The following is a 20,791-nucleotide window of genomic DNA, read 5'->3' as shown; positions in this document are numbered from 1 at the left end:
GAGGAAAGCCACTTGTTTAATTGTCCCGTGCTGGAGATTTGAGTCTGAGCCCTGCTGGTGACAAGCCAGCGTCACATAGCACTGCGTTATTTCGGAGATCCTGGATTTCTTCTATTTCATTCAATAAACAAAAGAAATCCAGCGCCTACAAAATAGCACAGTGCGATGGGACACTGGCTTGTCACCAGCAGAGCTCGGGTACGAATCCCCAGCATGGGACATAATATAAAATAGAATTTCCTCGCTGTCGGGTTGCTCTTTTATTATTATTTGTGCTGTGCTGGGGACACTTCAGGCCATGCCCATCATTGAGGCCATGCACCCTCGTTACAGCCCCCCACCTCGATTTCACACCCCACTTAAAGCACTTGTGATATTGGACACACACAAGCTAGTTTTATCACTCGCTCAACGACTCTTAATTTCAAACCCTGCAGTGCTACTCCAATTGGCGTGCTTAACGAATGCAAAGTGCTAGCTTGCAATGAACAAAATGAATACTGCAATTTAGGATTGCAATTGCAATCACACACATTGTAATCACTTGCAAGGGAGCTTAGGTGGAATGTGAATTGCAAACCTTCATTTAAGCTCTCACAGAAATGTATAAACAGTTTCTGTCCACAGATGCAGGACACTCACACTCGTCGAGGCTACAAGTGAAGTGAGTGTGTCATAAAGGGGGCACTCCCTCGCCCATATGTTAAACATGTGAGAAGACTCTCCCAGAGAAGCTGATGGAGTTGGAGGTTTGGTCATCACACCTAGGATTGGTCCGACATGTGACTCCATCTGCCCAAACCCTCCAGGCTCCAAGAAAACACCTGTCTCGGCGCAGCAGCCCCATTGCACCAAACCTCAATCCACGTCCTCCTTCCCACCCCACTAAAAGATGAGACGATGGCTTTTCTCGATCTTCAACTTTACATCCCACAACACTAACGGATACAGCGCTCGCTCTCTATCCTCTCTGTTCCTGTTGGGGCAGTCTGTCTATAATATAATTCAAGTGATTTCCCAAAATGTACGTTTTCCCAATAGGTCAGTATGGAATGCAAAATGTCAGCACGTCTTGCTCTGCCTAGCATGAAACGGACTCTTCCCCAGCCCAGTTGACATAAAAATGTCAGTCTGCCTTTTGGGAAGTCTTCTGATTTCAAAATATTCTCCCCATTTCACCAACAGATCATAACTCTTTGACTATGTCCCATACAACAGATTTCTCACCCGTATCTCTGCTACCTCTGGCAGACTGGCCCACCGGTGAACAGGTGGGATTTCAGAATATGAATAGTGGCAGCATGACACTCTGCCGAACCTATAACGGACTACCACGGTCCTACTGGTCTTCACTAGCCTCGCTAAGCCATCTCTAGAATTCACAAACATATGCAGCGGAGTCTGATTTGTACCCAGAATTATTTCAGGCAAAGTTTAAATTCTATTGCTTTTTAAAATCTGCACTCCATATGTGCCTCTTGAATTGTTACATTGCATTCAAATTGTAATACAAGAATTTGGCAGGAGTCTAATAGCAAGAAATTATTCAGCCGCATAGTTTTTTTTTCAGCCAGAATTCATCTGAATACTTACTGGAAGCCTAAGTTCAGTACACCCCTAGTTGCTATGCTTATTTATCAAACTATATAGACATACAATGGCCCTTACAGTATACACAGGCTATGGAATATAAAGAACATGCATGTGGACGTTAGGCTAAACAAAGAGCGCTGCACAAAATAGAAAGGATTCAATACAATTTGGTCAGTATTAAAAAGTCTATGCTCCTCCCCCAAAGAATAATAGACATTAAAACATAGATGGCCGTGCAATAGTAAATAGAAGAAGTCCATAGAGCGGATACTAAATTCCGCGAGCGTACAACAGACGTGACTCCCAGCACATATCCAGCATCCCGCCCGAGGGACCCCCGAGCTAGGCCTGCGATTGCTTTCCCAGAAATAAAACCTCTTTAGCTGCTAAGTTGCTGCGCGGCCGCTTCTGTTGTGCCTTCACCTCGTAGATCCTTTGGGGCCACTGGTAAAAAAATATCAGGCCACATATTCATTCTCTGCACACATCCATGCTGAAGACAAAATGGCTGCCAGACTCTGGGTTTTAGAGCAGGGCAGAATAAATGGACCTGGGTGTAGACACGGCCCATTTGGACTAATAGCTGCCCTTGGCCCCAGTCTATTACCAGACCTTCAGCCGGTCCTGACTTTTTTGTATCCAAAAGCAGTTTGCAACCTGGGACATGTAGTTTGCATGCAGGTTGTTGTTGTAATGTCTAAACAAAGTGTTTTTGCCTCGAAAGCCAGGAGTGGATGTAGCTAGCACATAACAATCGACCACTTGGCAGCCATAGCCTAATGGGAGAGTGTCAAGTAGAGACGGAGAACCCCAGGATGTGCCTGCTTACGTGCGTGATGTGTACGGCACGTAGGTTGTTATGCTGTTGGTACTACGTGTTCCTCTGCAATTTACTTGGTCTCCAGGTGCTTCGATGGATCTGAGAGAGCGCGGGTGAGTAGGTCTGCTGAAGTGTTAATGTGTAGACTGAAAGTAACCTCAGCTCTGTGTGCGGGTCAGGTTCCAGGTGCATACAAGAATGTGTGTCAACATATAGAGTCTTGAGTGGCCGTGGTGCTAGGATGCATTGGCTGGGGCTGTGGTGTGTAAGGTGGCTGTAGAGGTGTAGTGATCTGATGGGAGGGGCACAGTTCCATAGTCTTTACTTTAATCCATTTATACTGCGCACCACGTGACCCGGAGGCTTAAGGGCGCAGACAAATAACAAGAAAACAGAGAAGACAGTACAGGGGAAGACACAAAAAGTGGAAGTCTAATTCCAAATAGGAGACCGAGGAGATCCATATAGTCCACAACAATCAATAACCTATAGCTTCTTAATCCTCCAGTTCACCTTTGTGGAAGAACACATTGTCTCATTAGCTGCTCAAGTTACATGTCACAGATGCACTGTTCTACTGAAGGTCTCTTCCATAGTGACACAGCACAGGGCCCTGTAGAGTGATTGCCGGCATTTGAGAGCAATTTTTATTGATCTCCAGCTAAGGGCATTTTGGATTCCGGCTACAGTTCTATTGTCACTTCTCTCAGGGGTTCATGTTTCATGCTGCTAGACAGCCATACAAAGTCACGCTCCACCTCAATTATACACATACACACAACACAGCATTTCTTACTTTCCAAGAGTTCATTATCACTGGACAATTTTGATCCCTGTTTTAAACATTCTGGCATCATCAAAAATCCCCAACAATAATCGGATGTCATACCTGCATCAACAATAATCCCCAACAAGGACTCTGGAATGCGGCCGTTTTGATGTCGTACTTGCACCAACAATAATCTCCAACATTGAAGCCAGAATGTGCCAATTTCGATGTTGTTACGGTAACCAACGAGCGCACCATTAGAATGTGCCAATTTGATTATGTCATACATGCATGAAAACCAATACCCAACAAGGACTCCAGAATGTGTTGGTTTGATGAAGTCATAACCAGTGCTCCAGATAAGATTTTGAAGGTTTAGAGTAAAATAATTATTTATGGAGTAAAAACATGATTCCAGTTCCCAATGGGAGCATTTTATAAACAAGTAAAAATATGTTCAAGTATAACACAGAAATGTTTTTGTGAGAAATACTTTGTTCACCAAGTTATTCACATTTAAATACACATATCACCCCTTCTGTAATTATAGTAGTTTCTTCCTGTGGTAATATGTGCACTACCAACCCAAACACATCCATGGAGCAGTTTGGATGAGAACAGGAGCAGAAGCTCCTATTTGTCCAGTTCCCATTTTTTTATTGTTTTTTTTTACTCACAATTTTTATTTTTTGGGAGTATTTGCCTATTTGTAGGGAGTAAACGTGGCTGATAGACCCCTTATCTGTAGGACTGGTCATACCTGCATCAACAATAATCCCCCAACAAGTACTCCAGAAGGCGCCCATTTTGGTGATGCATATCTGCATCAACAATAATCCCCAACAAGTACTCCAGAAGGCGCCCATTTTGGTGATGCATACCTGCATCAACAATAATCCCAAACAAGTACTTCAGAAGGTGCACATTTTGGTGATGTCATATCTGCATCAACAATAATCCCCAACAAGTACTCCAGAATGTGCCCATTTTGGTGATGTCACACCTGCACCAACAATAATCCCAAACAAGGACTCCAGAATGTGCCTGTGTTTGATGACGTCATACCTGCATCAACAATAATCAACAAGGACTCCAGAATGTGACCGTGTTTGATGACGTCATAATACCCCCAAAGGACTCTGTAATGTGCCTGTTTTGATGTCAGACCTGCATCAACAATCCCCAACAATGACTCCAGAATGTGTTTGATGACGTCATACCTGCATCAACAATAATCCTCAACAATGACTCCAGAATGTGTTTGATGACGTCATACCTGCATCAATAATCCCCAACAATGACTCCAGAATGTGTCTGTGTTTGATGTCAGACCTGCATTATTATCCTATGGTCTGTATTAAAAGTACATGCGAAGAACACATTTTTCAATTGTCCTTTTAAAAAGATGAGAAAGCAACATACAATTCCACTTTCCCCAGGGTTTTATCCTAGAGACCATTAGCAGGACCTGTGTTCACATAAGTGCATATCACTGGGCAACACTGGGCCATGCGCCGCACATGTAGGATGTGCGAGACTGAGCTTTGCGCACCCTGTAGGGGGCTGGAACACAACAATCCGATTTCTTTTAAAGATGTAGGACTTGTGCATTATACATTTGGCATTCTCAGTATGATATCAGAAACGTTTAATATAATCTTAATGAAGAACCTAAAGGACAATGTCCTGGTGCCCAGCCTAGAGCTCATAGGCCAAATGCATATATGTGGAAAAGGTCACTTATCACAGAATAATATCCTGTGAAATTCTTTTAGGATGTGCTCAGCGGGACTCGAGCAGTGAATGGCTACTGCTGCCTCCAATTAAAAAAAAATAAGCTCATGTAAACAGTTTGTTTTTGCCCCATCTTGTGGCTAAGCAAAGTTAAGCAAAAGGCAGTTGTATCCAAGGATGCTCGGGAGATCAGGTAAATTGACACGAAGTTCCTTTATTCAGTTCCATCAGTAAGATCTTCAATGAGACTCATTGTAGACAAAGTGCCGACTCACTGGTTCCCACCACCGAGGCTCTCTTCTCTCAACTGCCTGACTCTGGAAGCCTCCTTAACGCATAAACATTCTCTCATGAGGTCACACACCCACACACCTTGCATCCAGCAACCAGGGGAATGAGGTATGAAACACGATATTACAGCAATGCAGTTCCCTTGAAGTGAGCCAACCACTAGCAGGAACGCACTGGGTCAGTTTCTGATTGATTGACAGATGTTGACAGGAGGTGTGATTCAATCGTGAACAGCGGGCACCCACGCCCAGTTAGAGCCCCGATTGCGAAAGTTCTTAATGGTGAACCAGTATAGTCCATGTTCGGCTGAAAATCATTTAGGAAAGGCTTTCTCTACTCCAATGGAGTCATTCCTTAGTATAACTACACTACCCTGTGTTCTGTTTATTCAGGTTTAGAGGAGGAAAGAATACACAGTGTAGATAGACGGTGGATTTTAAAGAGGAAGCAGAAAATAACACTGGCAACAGTTATGCTTTGCTATATAGAAAGTAGAGGCATTGACTAGGCCCTCCCTGTGTTGCCAGCTATCGCCATCCTATTCTTACCTCAATGGCCAGAGGAAGTAAACACACATTTGCCTTCAGAGCTATGCTCTGAGTACTTTTGCAACATGGCTTTGCATTATGAAGGCATTTACAAAGCATTGGATGGTACAGTGCTTGCACTGTGCACATGACAACGATTTGTAATTGCTGGCTGTGCCACCCATCAGTTACACTAGTAAGGTTGAGAGCCGCTGGTGAAACAGCAAAATGATACAATGTCCCCCGGAGCAACAATTAACACAACAAGTCCACCTTAAACACAAACTCAAACAAATACCCATCGTACACAACATCACATAACACCCAAAAGATTTCCACTATTAAAACAAAACCGCCATCACCTGATGTTTGTAGTGCTGCTGCATAGTTACATGCCCTCGCAGCGCTATGATGAAATACTCAGCTTATCCAGGGATCATTTGTGCGTTAGGAAGGGGGACACTGGGTAACGACAGCAGTACATATACATAATAAACCAGCATTTAAATATATAATTTGTGGAGCAATCCAATCTTTCCTACATTGTTTTTTTTAAATAAAATTGTATTTATGTATATACAATAGGAACAATGCTCTTTTCATCACAAAAGAACGTACAATAGATAAGAAATCAGATTTGTCAGGAAGCGGTGAGCTTCTTACAATGGGGTGCGGTTGAGGTACATAATGACCAAGGTTTGGAGGGGAGTAAATGGAACAGTCACTGGAGACAATACATAAGTGGACATACAAAGATTAAGGACAACTAACATTGGACATTAAGTGCAGGGAGGCGGTACGGTCAGCTGTGCTCGGGAAGTGACCATGATGGGCGAAGGGCTAGAATTGAGGCACAGGAAGTGAGAGACAGAGGCAGGTAAGAGGCGAGGGGAAAATATTAGCTAGCAGGCATATGAGAGGTATGTTAAGAGGCTAAGTCAGAGGCGAGGGGGTAGGCTTTTAGTTTGGTTTTGAACAAATCCATGTGGCCTGTTTCTCAGCTGTCCAGGAGCAGAGAATTCCATGCAAGTGGAGCAAAAGGAGAGAAAAAGCGGGAGAGGGAGCACAGGGGGAGGGTGTGGGGTCGGGGGGGCGGTCACCACAAGTGTAGCCGAGGAGGCAGAGCTGAGATTGCGAGCAGCCTAGTAGACTTGGATAGAGGAGGCTAGATACAGTGGTGCCTTGCCATGGGTAGATTTGTGAACCAGGAGAAGACATTTAAAACTGGCCCTGTTTTGCTGCATCAGCCATCGAGCCTGGTGGTGGTAGGAGGAAGGTGTGATGTGAGGGAGTCCAAAGAGTCCTGGTAGCGAATTGAATTACCTTGTCGAGTGACGCATAGCTGGGAAGCAATGCAGCGCTGCACATTGCCAACATGCCCACTTCCATTTGTTGCTAGTCAGTCCTGTTATTTTCTTTCCAAGTTGTGATTTGTAGTCCCAGGCTTCCCAATTATAAACCTAAATTACGGACTACAAGTCCCAAAATGCAAAGAGTGGGAAAATGACACTGGACTCCCAAATGTAACGGCTATGTGGTCATGGGTAAGATGTAAAGAGCTCAAAGGTGCAGACTCTTAATTTAAACATATGGGAGTGACACTAAAAGCAGAACACAGAAAAATGAAAGTGCCATAGACTGCAAAACGGGCAAATTATAATGAATCTTCAGAGTAGAAAAATCTGAAATGTTCATAAATGAAAGCGAGAATTGCTGATGCACGCTTGCTGATGGGCTTTTCACGTGAATAATGTACGGGGCAACTACACAGTGAGTGGGTGAGAGGGCGTCTGGGCACCGCAGAAAGGAAGAGGCAATCGCAACTTTGTGCTCCCCCAGTGAACACAAATGCCCACTTTTCGGGTTCCCTTTGTAGTTTTGGCCATTAGGTGGTGCTGAAGTGCCACCTATAAGCAGAAACGATTGCATTGGAGTTCAGCTAGGGAGAGCTGGCATGCGAGGAGGGGGGACACATTGCTCATAGCTGTTGTTCGGCTATTTACCAACCCATTGACTGCCTATGCTAATTCCTGTGACCAGTCCCGCCAACAACACATCCTGCTAAGATATCTTTGAGTTAGCTTATCAAGGCCTTACTTCAACCTATGCGCTCAAAGTGCCTGACTGTGTAATTTCACAGCGGTCTTCTGAGAGTTAGTGACTAAATTGGAGCTGTAAATACACTACTGATGTAATAAACATTTCTTAAGCCGGTCTTCCTTCAGCCACTTTAATTATAAGCAGTGCATGTGTCCTTTACTGAAGTCTTCTAAAAATTAAAAAAACAAGCATTGGCAAAGCCAACCGTTTTGGTTTGTGCACAGGCATTTGTCAGCCTATGCTATTATAAACCCATGTACTCACAGCATCTTGCAACTGCTGTCATTAATGGCCAAAACTGTTGGCATTGCCAACACTCACGTTCCACGTGAGAAGAGAAAGCGGATAACCCTGACCCTGCAGAGTCGGTCTCCTTGAGGGTCCGACGCTGTCCCGTGGCTTTCCTTGGATCCACTGGAGCTAGGAATGGGTTCCCCCTAGGCAGGAACAAGACGTGGGGCAAAAACTGTCTTGCTGGAGCACCAGTTGGTGTAGATACGGGGATCAAGCCCACCCCCTGCCCCCAAGTTGAGGAATCTCTCTGCCCCCAACTGCCGTGAGTTTCCTGAACACGTGTCTCAATGTGTGCAGTTGAGCGGCGCAGGTCCTCACAGACTGCGTCTGAAAGCCGCACTGTGCTCAAGCTGTACATATATGTACTCATGCTTTGCACCCACTTTACTGTCGGGGTGACTATTCTGACAGAGGCACTGAGCACCACACAAAGCGTGGATTGCACGATCAGATGGGCACGTTTGAATTACTAGTACAGGCATATTTGATACACTGGTGGCATTCTTATGTTCCCAAAATGCACTTTGTTTTTATGCAAAGCAATCAACATCCTACACCATGGGTGCACAACATACGGCCCGTGGGCCAGTTGCGGCCCGCCATGCTCTTTTGTCCGGCCCGCGAGGCACAAAGACTTTCCTAATGGAGGGCGGCCCGCGGCCGCCCTCCATTAGGAAAGTCTTTGTTGTCTTCCGGGCCGCACAAAACACTGGCCCTCATTGGCTCAGCACACACACGCACCACGTCGCTCCTACGAGCCACGTAATGCGTGTGTGCTGCACCAATGGAGGGCCAGCACTACGGCTGGCGTGGTCCATAAGGCTTGATGCCGGAAGGCATTTCAGCCTTGGACCACGACAGCCGTAGTACGATTCCAGCGTTCCAGCTTACCTGCCTTCCAGCATTCCAGCACGTCTCCGGTAAGTGCTCTGTTTGTGTTTGTGTGTCGGGTTTGTTTTGCTTTATGTTTGTGTGTGTATGTTGAGATGCAGGGTGGGGGGGTGTGTCGGATGTGTATGAATGTTTGTATTTGAATGTTTTTTGTGTGTGTGCTGAGTTGGGGGTGGGGGGTTCGGGTCTGTATGGGTGCATGCTTGTGTGTGCTGAGTTGGGGGGTGGGGGTTCGGGTCTGTATGGGTGCTTGTTTGAGAGTGTGCTAATTTGGGGGGGTGGGGGTTCGGGTCTGTATGGGTGCATGCTTGTGTGTGTGCTGAGTTGGGGGGTGGGGGTTTTGGGCTCTGTATTGGTGCTGGTTTGTGTGCTGATTTGGGGGGTGGGGGTTTGGTTGGGGGTGAGGGGGCCATGGGGTGGGGGGTTTGGTTGGGGGTGAGGAGGCCATGGGGCATAGTGTTTGGTTGGGGGTGAGGGGGCCATGGGGCATAGTGTTTGGTTGGGGGTGAGGGGGGCAGAGGGCATTGTGTTTGGTTTGGGTGTAAGGGGGACATGGGGCATAGTGTTTGGTTGGGGGTGAGTGGCATGGGGCATAGTGTTTGGTTGGGGGTGAGGGACATGGGGCATTGTGTTTGGTTGGGTGTAAGGGGGACATGGGGCATAGTGTTTGGTTGGTGTGGGAGGGGGCCATAGTGCATTGTGTTTGGTTTGGGTGTAAGGGGGACATGGGGCATAGTGTTTGGTTGGGGGTGAGGGGGAAATGGGGCATAGTGTTTCGTTGGGGGTGAGGGGGACATGGGGCATAGTGTTTGGTTGGGGGTGAGTGCCATGGGGCATAGTGTTTGGTTGGGGGTGAGAGGGACATGGGGCATAGTGTTTGGTTGGGGGTGAGTGCAATGGGGCATAGTGTTTGGTTGGGGGTGAGGGGGACATGGGGCATAGTGTTTGGTTGGGGGTGAGTGCCATGGGGCATAGTGTTTGGTTGGGGTGAGGGACATGGGGCATTGTGTTTGGTTGGGTGTAAGGGGGCCATGGGGCATAGTGTTTGGTTGGGGGTGAGGGGGACATGGGGCATAGTGTTTGGTTGGGGGTGAGGGGGACATGGGGTATAGTGTTTGGTTGGGGGTGAGGAGGACATGGGGTATAGTGTTTGGTTGGGGGTGAGGGGGACATGGGGCATAGTGTTTGGTTGGGGGTGAGTGACATGGGGCATAGTGTTTGGTTGGGGGTAAGGGGGACATGGGGCATAGCGTTTGGTTGGGGGTGAGTGCCATGGGGCATAGTGTTTGGTTGGGAGTGAGGGGGACATGAGGCATAGTGTTTGGTTGGGGTTGAGGGGGACATGGGGCATAGTGTTTGGTTGGGGGTGAGTGACATGGGGCATAGTGTTTGGTTGGGGGTGAGGGGGACATGGGGCATAGTGTTTGGTTGGGGGTGAGGGGGACATGGGGCATAGTGTTTGGTTGGGGTGAGGGGGCCATGGGGCATAGTGTTTGGTTGGGGGTAAGGGGACCCTGGGGCATAGTGTTGCACTCCAAGAGTGAACCCAATAATAAAGCTAAACCAGGCACTGTTAGGAAATGTTCATCTTTGGTTTTTTGAGGAAACCTGACTCAACAAAGGCCATACTCCTCTTGGGCAACCCAAAGAGCAAACTGTAGCAGTCCAAAATAACGGCATGTCCAATCTAGGGTCAATAAAATATATATAAGTTAATTAAACAGGCGAGATACAATAACTAAATAGAAATAAATTATAACAATGGAAAATGTGTAGTACAAAATGTAAGTTTGAAATGCAAATAAAAATTGTTACCCCTCAAAAACATTCTTTTTCCATGTGTTTAGTACAAATTGGGGTTTTAAAAAGCCTCCTGCCACGCCCCGCCTACCGCCCAGCCCACATTTACTTTTCGGCCCACTATAACCCTCATGTAAGGTACTTTCGGCCCACTGCCAAAATCAGTTGTGCACGCCTGTCCTACACTCAGAGCATGCACATCATTCCACACTTGACTCCACCCCTCAGGCCCACGCACACCACTGAAACACCCCTCCCCCAGCTCCATGATCGCAGGGAGTTTGGGGGAGGGGGGGCTCCATTTTCAGCACTGCCTAGGGGGTTGCGGAGACCAACTTCTTGGTGTGCCCCGATGCATGGGTGAAGCCCCTGGGTCTGGGGACGCTGGACCAGGCATATGCGCGGTGGGGGGGTGTTGCTTTAGTTATGGTCGGCGTTAAAATCTCAGAAGATGGAGCACGCTCCATGAAAAGTGCACGAATGACTCTACCCCAGCCCCCACAGCCGGCCACGATGTCTCCAGATTTCTCAGCACATCACTGGGGGTCGCGGCAGGTCGCCCACCACTGCACACGGTATGCTTTCGGGAGAGAACAGAGCGAGGGTCCGGGAAGGAACAGCTTTACGCCGGAGATTCCAGCGAGAGAACGACCCATTCCATTACATGAGAAGTGGCGCGGCCACCATCAGACAGCAGCTTCCAGATAGATGGTTCTTGCTCTGCTCCCCTCCTCTCCTCTCTGACCCCCGCAACATTACAAAGCGGCCACTCTGCCCGGGCACATGTGTGACTCTAAACGAGACCGATGGTGTGTCCAAGATCACACCATGTGGTGAAGCGACTACTCCAGGACTGTAGATGGGTCTGCCAGTCTAGCTACTCGCAAAGGGCAATTTGTTCGCTGTGACTGACTTTTCGAGTAGTATCCAAAGGGGAGTTTTTTGGTTAAATATTTGTCAAACTGCATTTTAAAGAATATGTGTTCAGTGACAATGGCCAAAACTACCAGCTGTACACTGAAGTAATTCATCACGCTGGCCAACTTTGGCCCCAAACAGGCCCATGTACCCCCCAAAAATGTAGCCCCTACTAAGATGCTGGGCCTGTAATTGGGCCAAGCCTGCACATAACCACTTGCTGTGAAAAGGCAGCCACTGCCTTCCTTTTTGGAGGGTTGCAGGCTGCATTTATCGGGCAGGCCGAGGTGTTGCTAGGGGGAGCGGCTGAGGGGGCTATAATCCCCGGGTCTTTAGGTCGTAGACCTAGATAGAATCTCAGGGGCCACAACCAAAAGGCTAGCTAGCCCCGAGTCCCACAGTAGCCTAGCCCCTGGATCTTTTCCAGACCTAGCAACACCTCGGTCAGGAGGCCTCGGCAGAATGCAGGATTAATTCCACTCTCGGCCGCATGAATTCTGACCTGTGTGCCAAGCCCTTGTTACCGCATGTATGGGGCCGAGGCTTCCAGGACCCTGGAAGTCATCTGTCCTGATGGAGGGCACGCTCTCTGGTATTTACATAATTACAGTGCAAACCCCCACGTAGCATCGACACTCAGTAGAAATAGAAGACACCCAAACGCAGGGGCGTTGCTAGAGGGGGGGGGGGCTAAGGGGGATATAGCCCCTGATCTTTTGGTTGTAGCCCCGGATAGAATCTCAGGAGCTACAGCCAAAAGACTAGCTAGCCCCCAGTCCCAACAATTCCGACATCAGCTTAGCCCCGGGTCTTTTCCAGACCTAGCAACTCCCCTACAACGCCTGTCACTTTCATCGGAGGCTTCTCTGATGGGCTCTCCGTGTACACAACATCACCTGCACTGAGTCACGCTGCTTACAGGTCTCAGCAGCGAGCGCGCTCACCCACCGAGCTAGCTCACCAACCAACCAACCAACCAGAAAGTGGCCTGGTGGCGGAATAATCCCCGTTTCCCTTCATAACCCTGTGTGATCTCGGCAAATCCCTTAATCTGTCAACACAGCTCAGGGCTCTTATCTGGCAAATAACTGAAGTAATTAATACAAGACTCAACAGCACTCGAAAGCGGAAGACGCTCCTCCGCCGGAAAATGACAACAGAGCCACACAAAGTTGCTTCCCAGCAGTGTCTGTTCACTCTGAACAGATGGGCTCAAAACCTGCTTCATAATTATCCGACACAAGCCTGGTAAAATATTGCAGAAATAAGGCTTGCAAGCTCGATCACATGCCCGCTTGGCCGGAACACAACAATGGCAGCCAATACACGCGTGAGACGGTACACTGGTTAAACTGCTGGCAGCAGACGAGGATTGCGATCCCGGCGCCGCGTAACCGCACTGTGTGATCTGGGGCAAATCCCTCCCCTCCCCTGCCCTTCACCCCATCTTCCATGATCTAGACTAGGATTATATTATGCGTGAATTCGACAGGAGTCTTCCGTGGCACTGTATGAAGCTCCGCGCCAGCATTCAGCGAGCCCAAAAGCACAGAACCGCGGCTAGGAACGAACGCGAGACTGAAGTTGCAGGTGAAGTATCGCAGACACACACACATCGGCTCGCCATTCCCCCACAGACCGTGCGGCGATATGGAGATACATGGAATGGACCATTTCTCCATCCTCTGCACTCGGAGGTCCGAGCAGGGAACCATGGACTCCATATATCCCGGTATCAGGACTGATCCCCGGAGCCTCGAGGGACAGATCGCTGCCAGGCGCACCTTTGCTCCGGGCAGCGACCCGTGCTTCTAGCGCCTGCCCCGGGCCGGCTCGCGCACAAGGCGCTGCAGGAGCCGCCGGCGAAGCCTGGGCTTTGTCACGGCGGCAGAGAGGGAGGGGGGCACGCCGGGATGCGCCAGTGGCGAAGGGCACGGTACCTTTGGCAAGCTTTCGAAGGATCTGGCAGCGGCACTTGAACGACACGGCGATCATCCTCTCAGGCGGCGAGCCCCCCCTGGGTTCCGGGCGGGGAGGGAGAGCCGCACCGGCAGCGATCACTTCCCCGACATCCCGGCTACGCGCTCCGACTGCAGTCTCCGCGCCGCCTGCGCCCCCCGCCGGCCGGGATCAATGGCGGGAGGGGCCACGTCTCTTCCCCACGGCGGCCGTGGGGGGCGCGCTGCACCTGCGTGCGCTCCTCGGGATGCCCAGCGCCGCTTGCGGCGCTATGGATGGCAGAACGGCCTGCTGCCCTGCGCGCTCTGCTGCGCACGGCGCGCATATTTGCGCTCACTGCCCCTGCCACTGTGCGCCCTCCTCCGCCCACCCCCTACATCTAGGAGGAGATTTGCAAAGCCCGAAAGAAATCATGCAGGAAGGAGGCTCGGCGAGCTGCTCAGCTTGGAGCGTTCCACCTTCAGGGCCTGACCTCTTCCATTTCTTCCCTGGGACTGGGAGCTTAAACGCACGAGCATTAAAGCGTCCGCGCAGTAAAAAGCGCTCAAGCACTTTACAGTAACAGCCCATCCCCGATAGACACCCGGGAGTCCCAACTCTACTGCTGCCTGTGTGATCGTGGGCGGGACGAGGGCAAACCGTCCCTCACCCGACAGGATGTGTCGGCACAGCCCGGGTTGATGTGGAACAACAGATTACAAATACACGAGTCCTGTTGTTGCTGTATTGGACTGGGTTAATGATTTTGAGAACACCTTCTCACGAGATGGCCTTCCTGAGCAGTCATTGGAGTTTAGGGACTGCGGGCGAGTGGAAGCTTGCTGCTGACCAGGCGACTCTTCATGACACTGGGCCTCATTAGGACCCAGGAGGTAAGGGGTTTACGGCGGCGTAAACAGCGCCGACCCTTACCACCTGATTCCAAGGTCCCTTAGCGCCATTGGCGGATTTAACACCTGCTTTTAGCAGGTGTTAAAATCCATGGCGCTAAGGGACCATGGAGTTAATTACGCCACCGTAATTTACGGTGGCGTAATTAACGCCTTCCCCACTCCCATTATGCCCTATGGGGCAAAAATGGGAATGGGGAAGGGTAAATGGGGATTGGGGACTTACCGCCCCGCCAACCTCGGAATGGGGCGGTAAGTTCGCCAACCACCAACAACGTAGTTTACGCCATGGTGGTAAAGGTACGACCCAGGCGGTAACTTACCGCCTGGGTCGTAATGAGGCCCATTGTGTTTAAGATCAGGAACTCTAGGGCCACAACGTTATAAAAATGCGCTGTTTTGGAGAAATCCAACTGTGTGGGCCACCATACTAACAATCTTACTTAAGGAAATGGCAGGGAGTAATGTATTTCCTGACTCTTGGCAAGTCGCTTATGTCGTGAATGATATACTAAAAGGGCTCTAGATCAGACCCACAGAACTATAGGCCAATAACCATTCTCTATGCTGACAGTAACGTTTTTGAAACCTTGCTCGTAGGTCATCTTGAAAATTGGGCTAAAGAAACTAAGTGACTATGAAAATGCCCCGAGTGATACTACAGATACCAGAAGGCCGTCGGAGAGCTGCCAAGCGAGGTCAAAGTGGTCAAGCAGGAGGTCAAGCTAAGTCCCTGTACAGTCGAAAGTCTTGGACCTAAGAACGTGAGAAAGCAAGGGAAGTGAATCCCGCAAACATTGAGAGCAAAAGTAAATGTGAAGTTGGCAAGAGTGAACCCGGACGAGGCATGCAGACGAAGAGGGGGCAAAGTCTAACACCCCAAGAAACAGTCGGGGCGAACCCGAGAAAAGGAAGTTCACAGTGAACTGTTGAAAAGGAATTGTACGGAAACGATAAAGGAAGCTTGTTGAACGCCGTAGTGGACCCGGGGGAGGGAGGCTGAAGATTTGACAGGGGTCTACGCCCAGAAGAGGGGGACCCAAGGGTGAAAGACAATTACCCTAAGAAGCCATAGTGACTCGGTGGAGGGAGGCTGAGATTGGAAGAGGGGGACCCAGGGGTGGCGAACCACCACCAGAATACAGAGAAGAAACCTTTTTGATAGAACCTTCGTTTTGATACATCCAAACCTAGCAGGCCCTCGGAACCACGAGGCAAAAGCACCGAAGGCCCCGATACTGATAGTAACGGTTTTTGAAGAACCAGCACGAGGGAGAGCCAGGGATGAAACCATCACACAAAGTCCATTGTGCGAAAGAACTGCTATTTTGAGATACGATTTGTGAAGGGTCAGCGCCCGGTAGAGGGGGGCCCAGGGGTGTATCCACCCTCCCCCCAGAGAATAGGTGAAAATGAACTTTTTTGTATCTTTTGATAAAGGAGACTTGGCCATCGAAGAACCTATAGCTGAATCTGAAGTGTCTCGTGCTGGGGAAGCTCCCGCATGTGCTGTGATCCAAGTTACCACCTAACCCTGTGCTCAAAACGTGGGCAGGGACACCCAAGTTACCCAATACTGATATATTATTTCTTTTATTGAAAACTATCCCACACTCTTTTTGTATTAGTTGTAAGGTTTGGCAATAGGTTTCTAAGTATAAGCCCTTTATTTCACACAACGCCACTAGAACTGCCTTATTTTTCATTTTATGGTCAACGCTTGCTCCCATCTTAGATTTAGGTTTAGATTAGGCCTTTTTCCAACCTGAATACAGTTTAATAAACACCCTTGAACTGTGATCACTTGTGTCTGTCTCTACTGTTGCCACCATGAGTTCCTTTAAGTTGAGTGAAACTTTGCGGGCAAAGCTGTTAGCTGATGAAAGTCAAAAGTGCCCATTTGAAAACCACTTACGGAAAAGAGAGAAAGTGTGAAAGAGTGCGACAGAAAGGGGGAAACTAATAAGACCACCACAAAGTGAACTATATGAATGGAGACACTGTGACAAGGCCAAAGATTGGCATACAACATGCAACGCTATGACACATCCAAGAGGCTGGCCAGGAAAAGCCGGGAGAGTGTGAATCTGCATATGAGGCCAAGAGGCCAACAAAGAGACGCTAAGTGAAGGTGAACTGGGAAATGTGGCAAATGCAGAACAACCTTTGTGGGATGAAGAGCCTAGAGTTCCTAGTTGCCCGACCTGTGATGGGTGGACCGTGTGGTCTGATAACAGCACCTAGACCAGCGAGCCCTACATTTTGAAAAACAAAGACATTGTGAAACACATGAAGAAGGAGCACTACGTGAACTACTGATGTCACCCAGAAGGAGGGTCAGGTTGACTTGGAATTGTGTTGAACTTTGAAAACCGCAAACAAGTACAAGTTTCTACGTTGAAGTCTTGGGGAAGGGAACCCTGAGACTTGAGTTGCAGATGCTGTCTTGAGGACAGAGCCTCAAGATCCTTTTCTTTTGAACCATGTTACCTTGAACTTGGGGAAGTGAACCCAGAGGATTGTGTGGAACTGTATTTCTTTGAACTTGAGAGGTAATTGAGACTTTTGTAGAGCTTTCTTGAACTTGGGGAAGGGGAGCTGAAGAGGAAATGAAGAGCTGGAAAAAGCATCACCATTTCTTTTATTATAGACATCCCTACATATTGTTCGCTTTAGTTGTGTGGCCAGGGACAGGTTTTGGACACAGGCAGACTTAAGTTGAATTATCTTTTGCTTAGTTTCGTTCAGGTAGGGAAATCCAACATTGGCATAGGGCAATTTAGGCCTTCAACGATCCTGACATTTGATTTAATAAATCCTTTGATTTTGAACTTTTAATCTGTTGTCTGTCCCTTGCTTTATGATGCCTTCACAATTACCAGTTTTCCACACCCTCCCTCTTTAAAAATATCAATAATGCGCTCACCATGAACATCTTTCTTATTGAATAATGTTATGTTATAAAAAAGATTTTACAATGTGCCCATTGCTGCCCTAGTGGTGTTATGGCACCAAGGCTTGTTCACATTGCGATGTATTGTTCCTATGCCCAGGGTGACCCAGACAGTGCTATGTGGAGCAAAATAAATGGGGGGGGGGGAGAGGATAAGGAAAGCAGGAGTAGGATAATATTGAGACATAATGAACCAATATAAAGGTAATAGGGGGTTGTGGAGAAAGGTGCATGCGATACATGTGGAAGTCGGGGTGCATGTGTGATCACTGGCAGTGGATCAAACACATGTTGATCCAGAAGAAAGGGTGTAAAGCCCGGCCGTGATGCCGAGCAATTTTCTGTGAGCAGTTTCTAGTACAGCGATTCAGTGGTAATAGAATTAGTCAGCGCATGGTTGTGTGATTGACTCGAGATGTGCTCAAGCATGCCCTTGCTGTGTGGAGGCTTCTTCACTAGAAAGCTTTTGAATATCCTTCCTGGAAAACCAGTTGGATAATCTTGATGTGCCAAGACGCCGGGCAGGATATTCACACTTCATCCCAACTCAAATGTGTGTGTTTGATCATCCTGTAAAAACGGAGAGGCTGAGCCCTGCCAGGATTAGAATCAGTAGCCTGCTAGTTGCACTCACATCTCTGCGGCAGGCTCCTAACCCAACTGAGGTATATCCCTGTGGTCTAGCGGGATCGTGACTGAGAACACTGCAAAATTTAGAAACAATGTAGAGGGAACCATTTAAAAAAACATGTATTCCTAAGGATTGTCTACATAAATGCTTTGTTTGATCACAGGCTGTAGCAATCATTCTCACATTGGCAAATGCATCCCAAGATGGGCTTGAGTTGACAAGTACACATTCTGCAGGTGAACTTGGAAGGGCCACGTGTTCTCTTCTCCCAAAGAGTTCTTCACATCTGAACGGCTCATTTTCAACTCTCGGTAACCAAACTACCACCTACCATCAGGTAGTGTATCTACCTCAGGGAGTACCTGTATGGACCTGTGATAATTTCTAACACGGTAAACAGTATATTAGCGGATTGCCAATAGCACCTGTGTAGTTATAGTTAAGTTGGATTTAGCATTGAAAGAGAACATTTTCAGATGTTAGAACTTTGGCGCCACTCAATGAAACTCCACAACCACCTAATTCACAGGCAAATCTGCACTTTTTCGGAACCTTTGTCAAATTGTGCATGAGAGTGCAAAGTTATAAGGGGGCAGAGGGAGGCAAAAGTTCACTTTACCAAGCAATCTCCCGACTGCATAACAAGCAAGCATCTGGTCCCACTTGAAATGTTCTCTAGACCTGATCAGAATCTATTGAGCTTCTTATCGTACTAAAATACCCAACAAATTGGCCAAAAATAATCAAAATCAAGTTCTATATAGTTCGAGCATGCAGATGCATTAATGGATACCCACACTGCTATTGCAGAACCAGATTGGTCCAGGGATATCAGAAAAGCTATATTTGATTGGCTACTTCACTACTTGAAAGAATACCATTCTGATGGATGTACATTTTTGAGCCGCCTGCCATCTTGCTGCATATACTTTGAGTGGGTATGTGCATTCCGCACTGCAGAAAAAATAAAAAGGGAACACGATCATCACTCTTGGCAAATCCTCAGCAGGGTTAGGGTTACTTTAGACGGGTAGAGTATAAACAAAAAACAAACACGTTGACTGGGGGGGGGGGCAGCTAACCTGTAACCAACCCTTTCACGTTCACACACTGCGGAGACAGGTTAAATAGCGGTGTGCCACTTATGTAGGTTTAGGCGATAGAGGAAGAAGATTGCCCTAACTAGTAGCAACAATGGAAAGAACTGCCAAATTGACTAATTTTAAAAGCACCTTAGAGGCATAGGTTGGCCATGCCCCGACAGGTGTTGGAAGTCATACACGATTCTCGGAACTGCTTTTAATAACCCTCTTTAGCGACTACCAGAATGTTTAAAAGTGAAACTAAAACGAAGGCTCCATGGTTGAGGAGCTATGTGCAACATTTGCTGTGCACTGAGGGGCCTCTGGTGTGGGCTCCTTGGTACTTAGGAGGTCACAGGAACCATATTCTTAAGAATAACAACTAAATATTTAACCTAAAGTATAAACAATAGAACCACTTTAGCGAAAGGCTTGCAAAGAGGAAACTGGCTGAGCAGACTTCACAAGCATTGGCCTTCCTATGTGGTGGACACTGTGGGTGCATTTATTGTGGCCAAGCCATGACTGCAAACTACGTACAGTGAGAACAGAGGTGCTCTGTACATGGCTGAAAGACATACTCCCGAGACAATGTGTGAATGCTCATGTAGATCCTTGAACAATAAATACTCAAACACTCACTGCAACCACTGTCTAAAGTTAGGGAGAACCTTCTTGAAATAAAGCCAGAAGAAAAAACACTTCAGTTGACATTGCCAGTTCTGGTCATCACAGCAACCATAACTTGGCTACAGTTCATGCGGCCGCACAGGACAACAGTCAATATATTTTGTTTTTATTGTGTTGTAGTTCTTAATGAACTTTTCACAAAATGTATCATATATATAATACGAAAGGCATGTGCTTTATTTGTGACTTTTAGGCACTAGCCCTTTAAGTTTGATGGTTGATGATCGCTGTCGAGTGCTCCAAGGCTTGCAAGTGCTTGCCCCTAGGGGGAGCTTATGTCTGACTGCGGGCATTCAAGCTGCTTTCAGCCATATAATAACAAACGAGCACATTAGTGCATCAAAATGTACACCGATTTTTTCAAATGTATACATTTTTAGCAAAGACAGTAGTAAGCGTAACAACATCCCTGTTTCACCGCCCATAAACAACAGATACTTATCTGTTGCAGTTAGAGATTTTCTCTTTGAGTCTCAACATTGTTTGTAGTACTATATCAATAGGAAACTAACCATTCCATTATGGAGGGCTTGGTAACGGGTATGTTAGAGACTCCTATTGATGCGGTCACATGACTGTTAGACACGTGATGCAACAGGAATTGAAACGTTTTACTGTCTTTACCCCTTTTAAACTCTATGGTGTTACCAGCACAATTGGATTTCAACAGTCTAAGGAAGCCTGAGCATTCTGGCGGAACGCGTGACTTTTTCCACCCTAGGGGTGAGTGACTTTTCTGCAACCTTATGGCTGTCACAGGGGTGAATGCTTTCACCTTTGTTTTTAATGATGTGCTGTGATACGTTATATTAAAGATGTTATTTTAAAGTAGCAAGGTTTTGTGTGCTG

The 20,791-nt window shown here is 47.7% G+C and overlaps 1 protein-coding gene across 17 annotated transcripts in view; it reads right to left on the bottom strand.

Moving 5' to 3' along the window:
- The window catches only part of GRIP1 (glutamate receptor interacting protein 1), a 1,760,673-nt gene that overhangs the window by 890,280 nt on the left and 849,602 nt on the right, over nt 1–20,791 (bottom strand). For 2 of the 17 annotated variants that reach the window (XM_069629738.1, XM_069629747.1), the window contains exon 1: nt 13,678–13,998. The exons of 13 other annotated variants lie outside the window; for them this stretch is intronic. In XM_069629738.1, coding sequence (XP_069485839.1) covers nt 13,678–13,732 — 55 coding nt within the window. In that variant the 5' untranslated portion in view covers nt 13,733–13,998. Of the gene's footprint in view, nt 1–13,677; nt 13,999–20,791 lie in introns of those variants that run through there. 2 more of the 17 variants (XM_069629740.1, XM_069629745.1) reach the window with 2 other exon arrangements.

This window comes from Ambystoma mexicanum, chromosome 12, assembly GCF_040938575.1.
Source record: "Ambystoma mexicanum isolate Mex_15411 chromosome 12, UKY_AmexF1_1, whole genome shotgun sequence".
NCBI classification, from domain to species: domain Eukaryota; kingdom Metazoa; phylum Chordata; class Amphibia; order Caudata; family Ambystomatidae; genus Ambystoma; species Ambystoma mexicanum.
The sequence above is the reverse complement of the archived record's forward strand: the minus strand, read 5'-3'. Positions and strand labels throughout refer to the sequence as shown.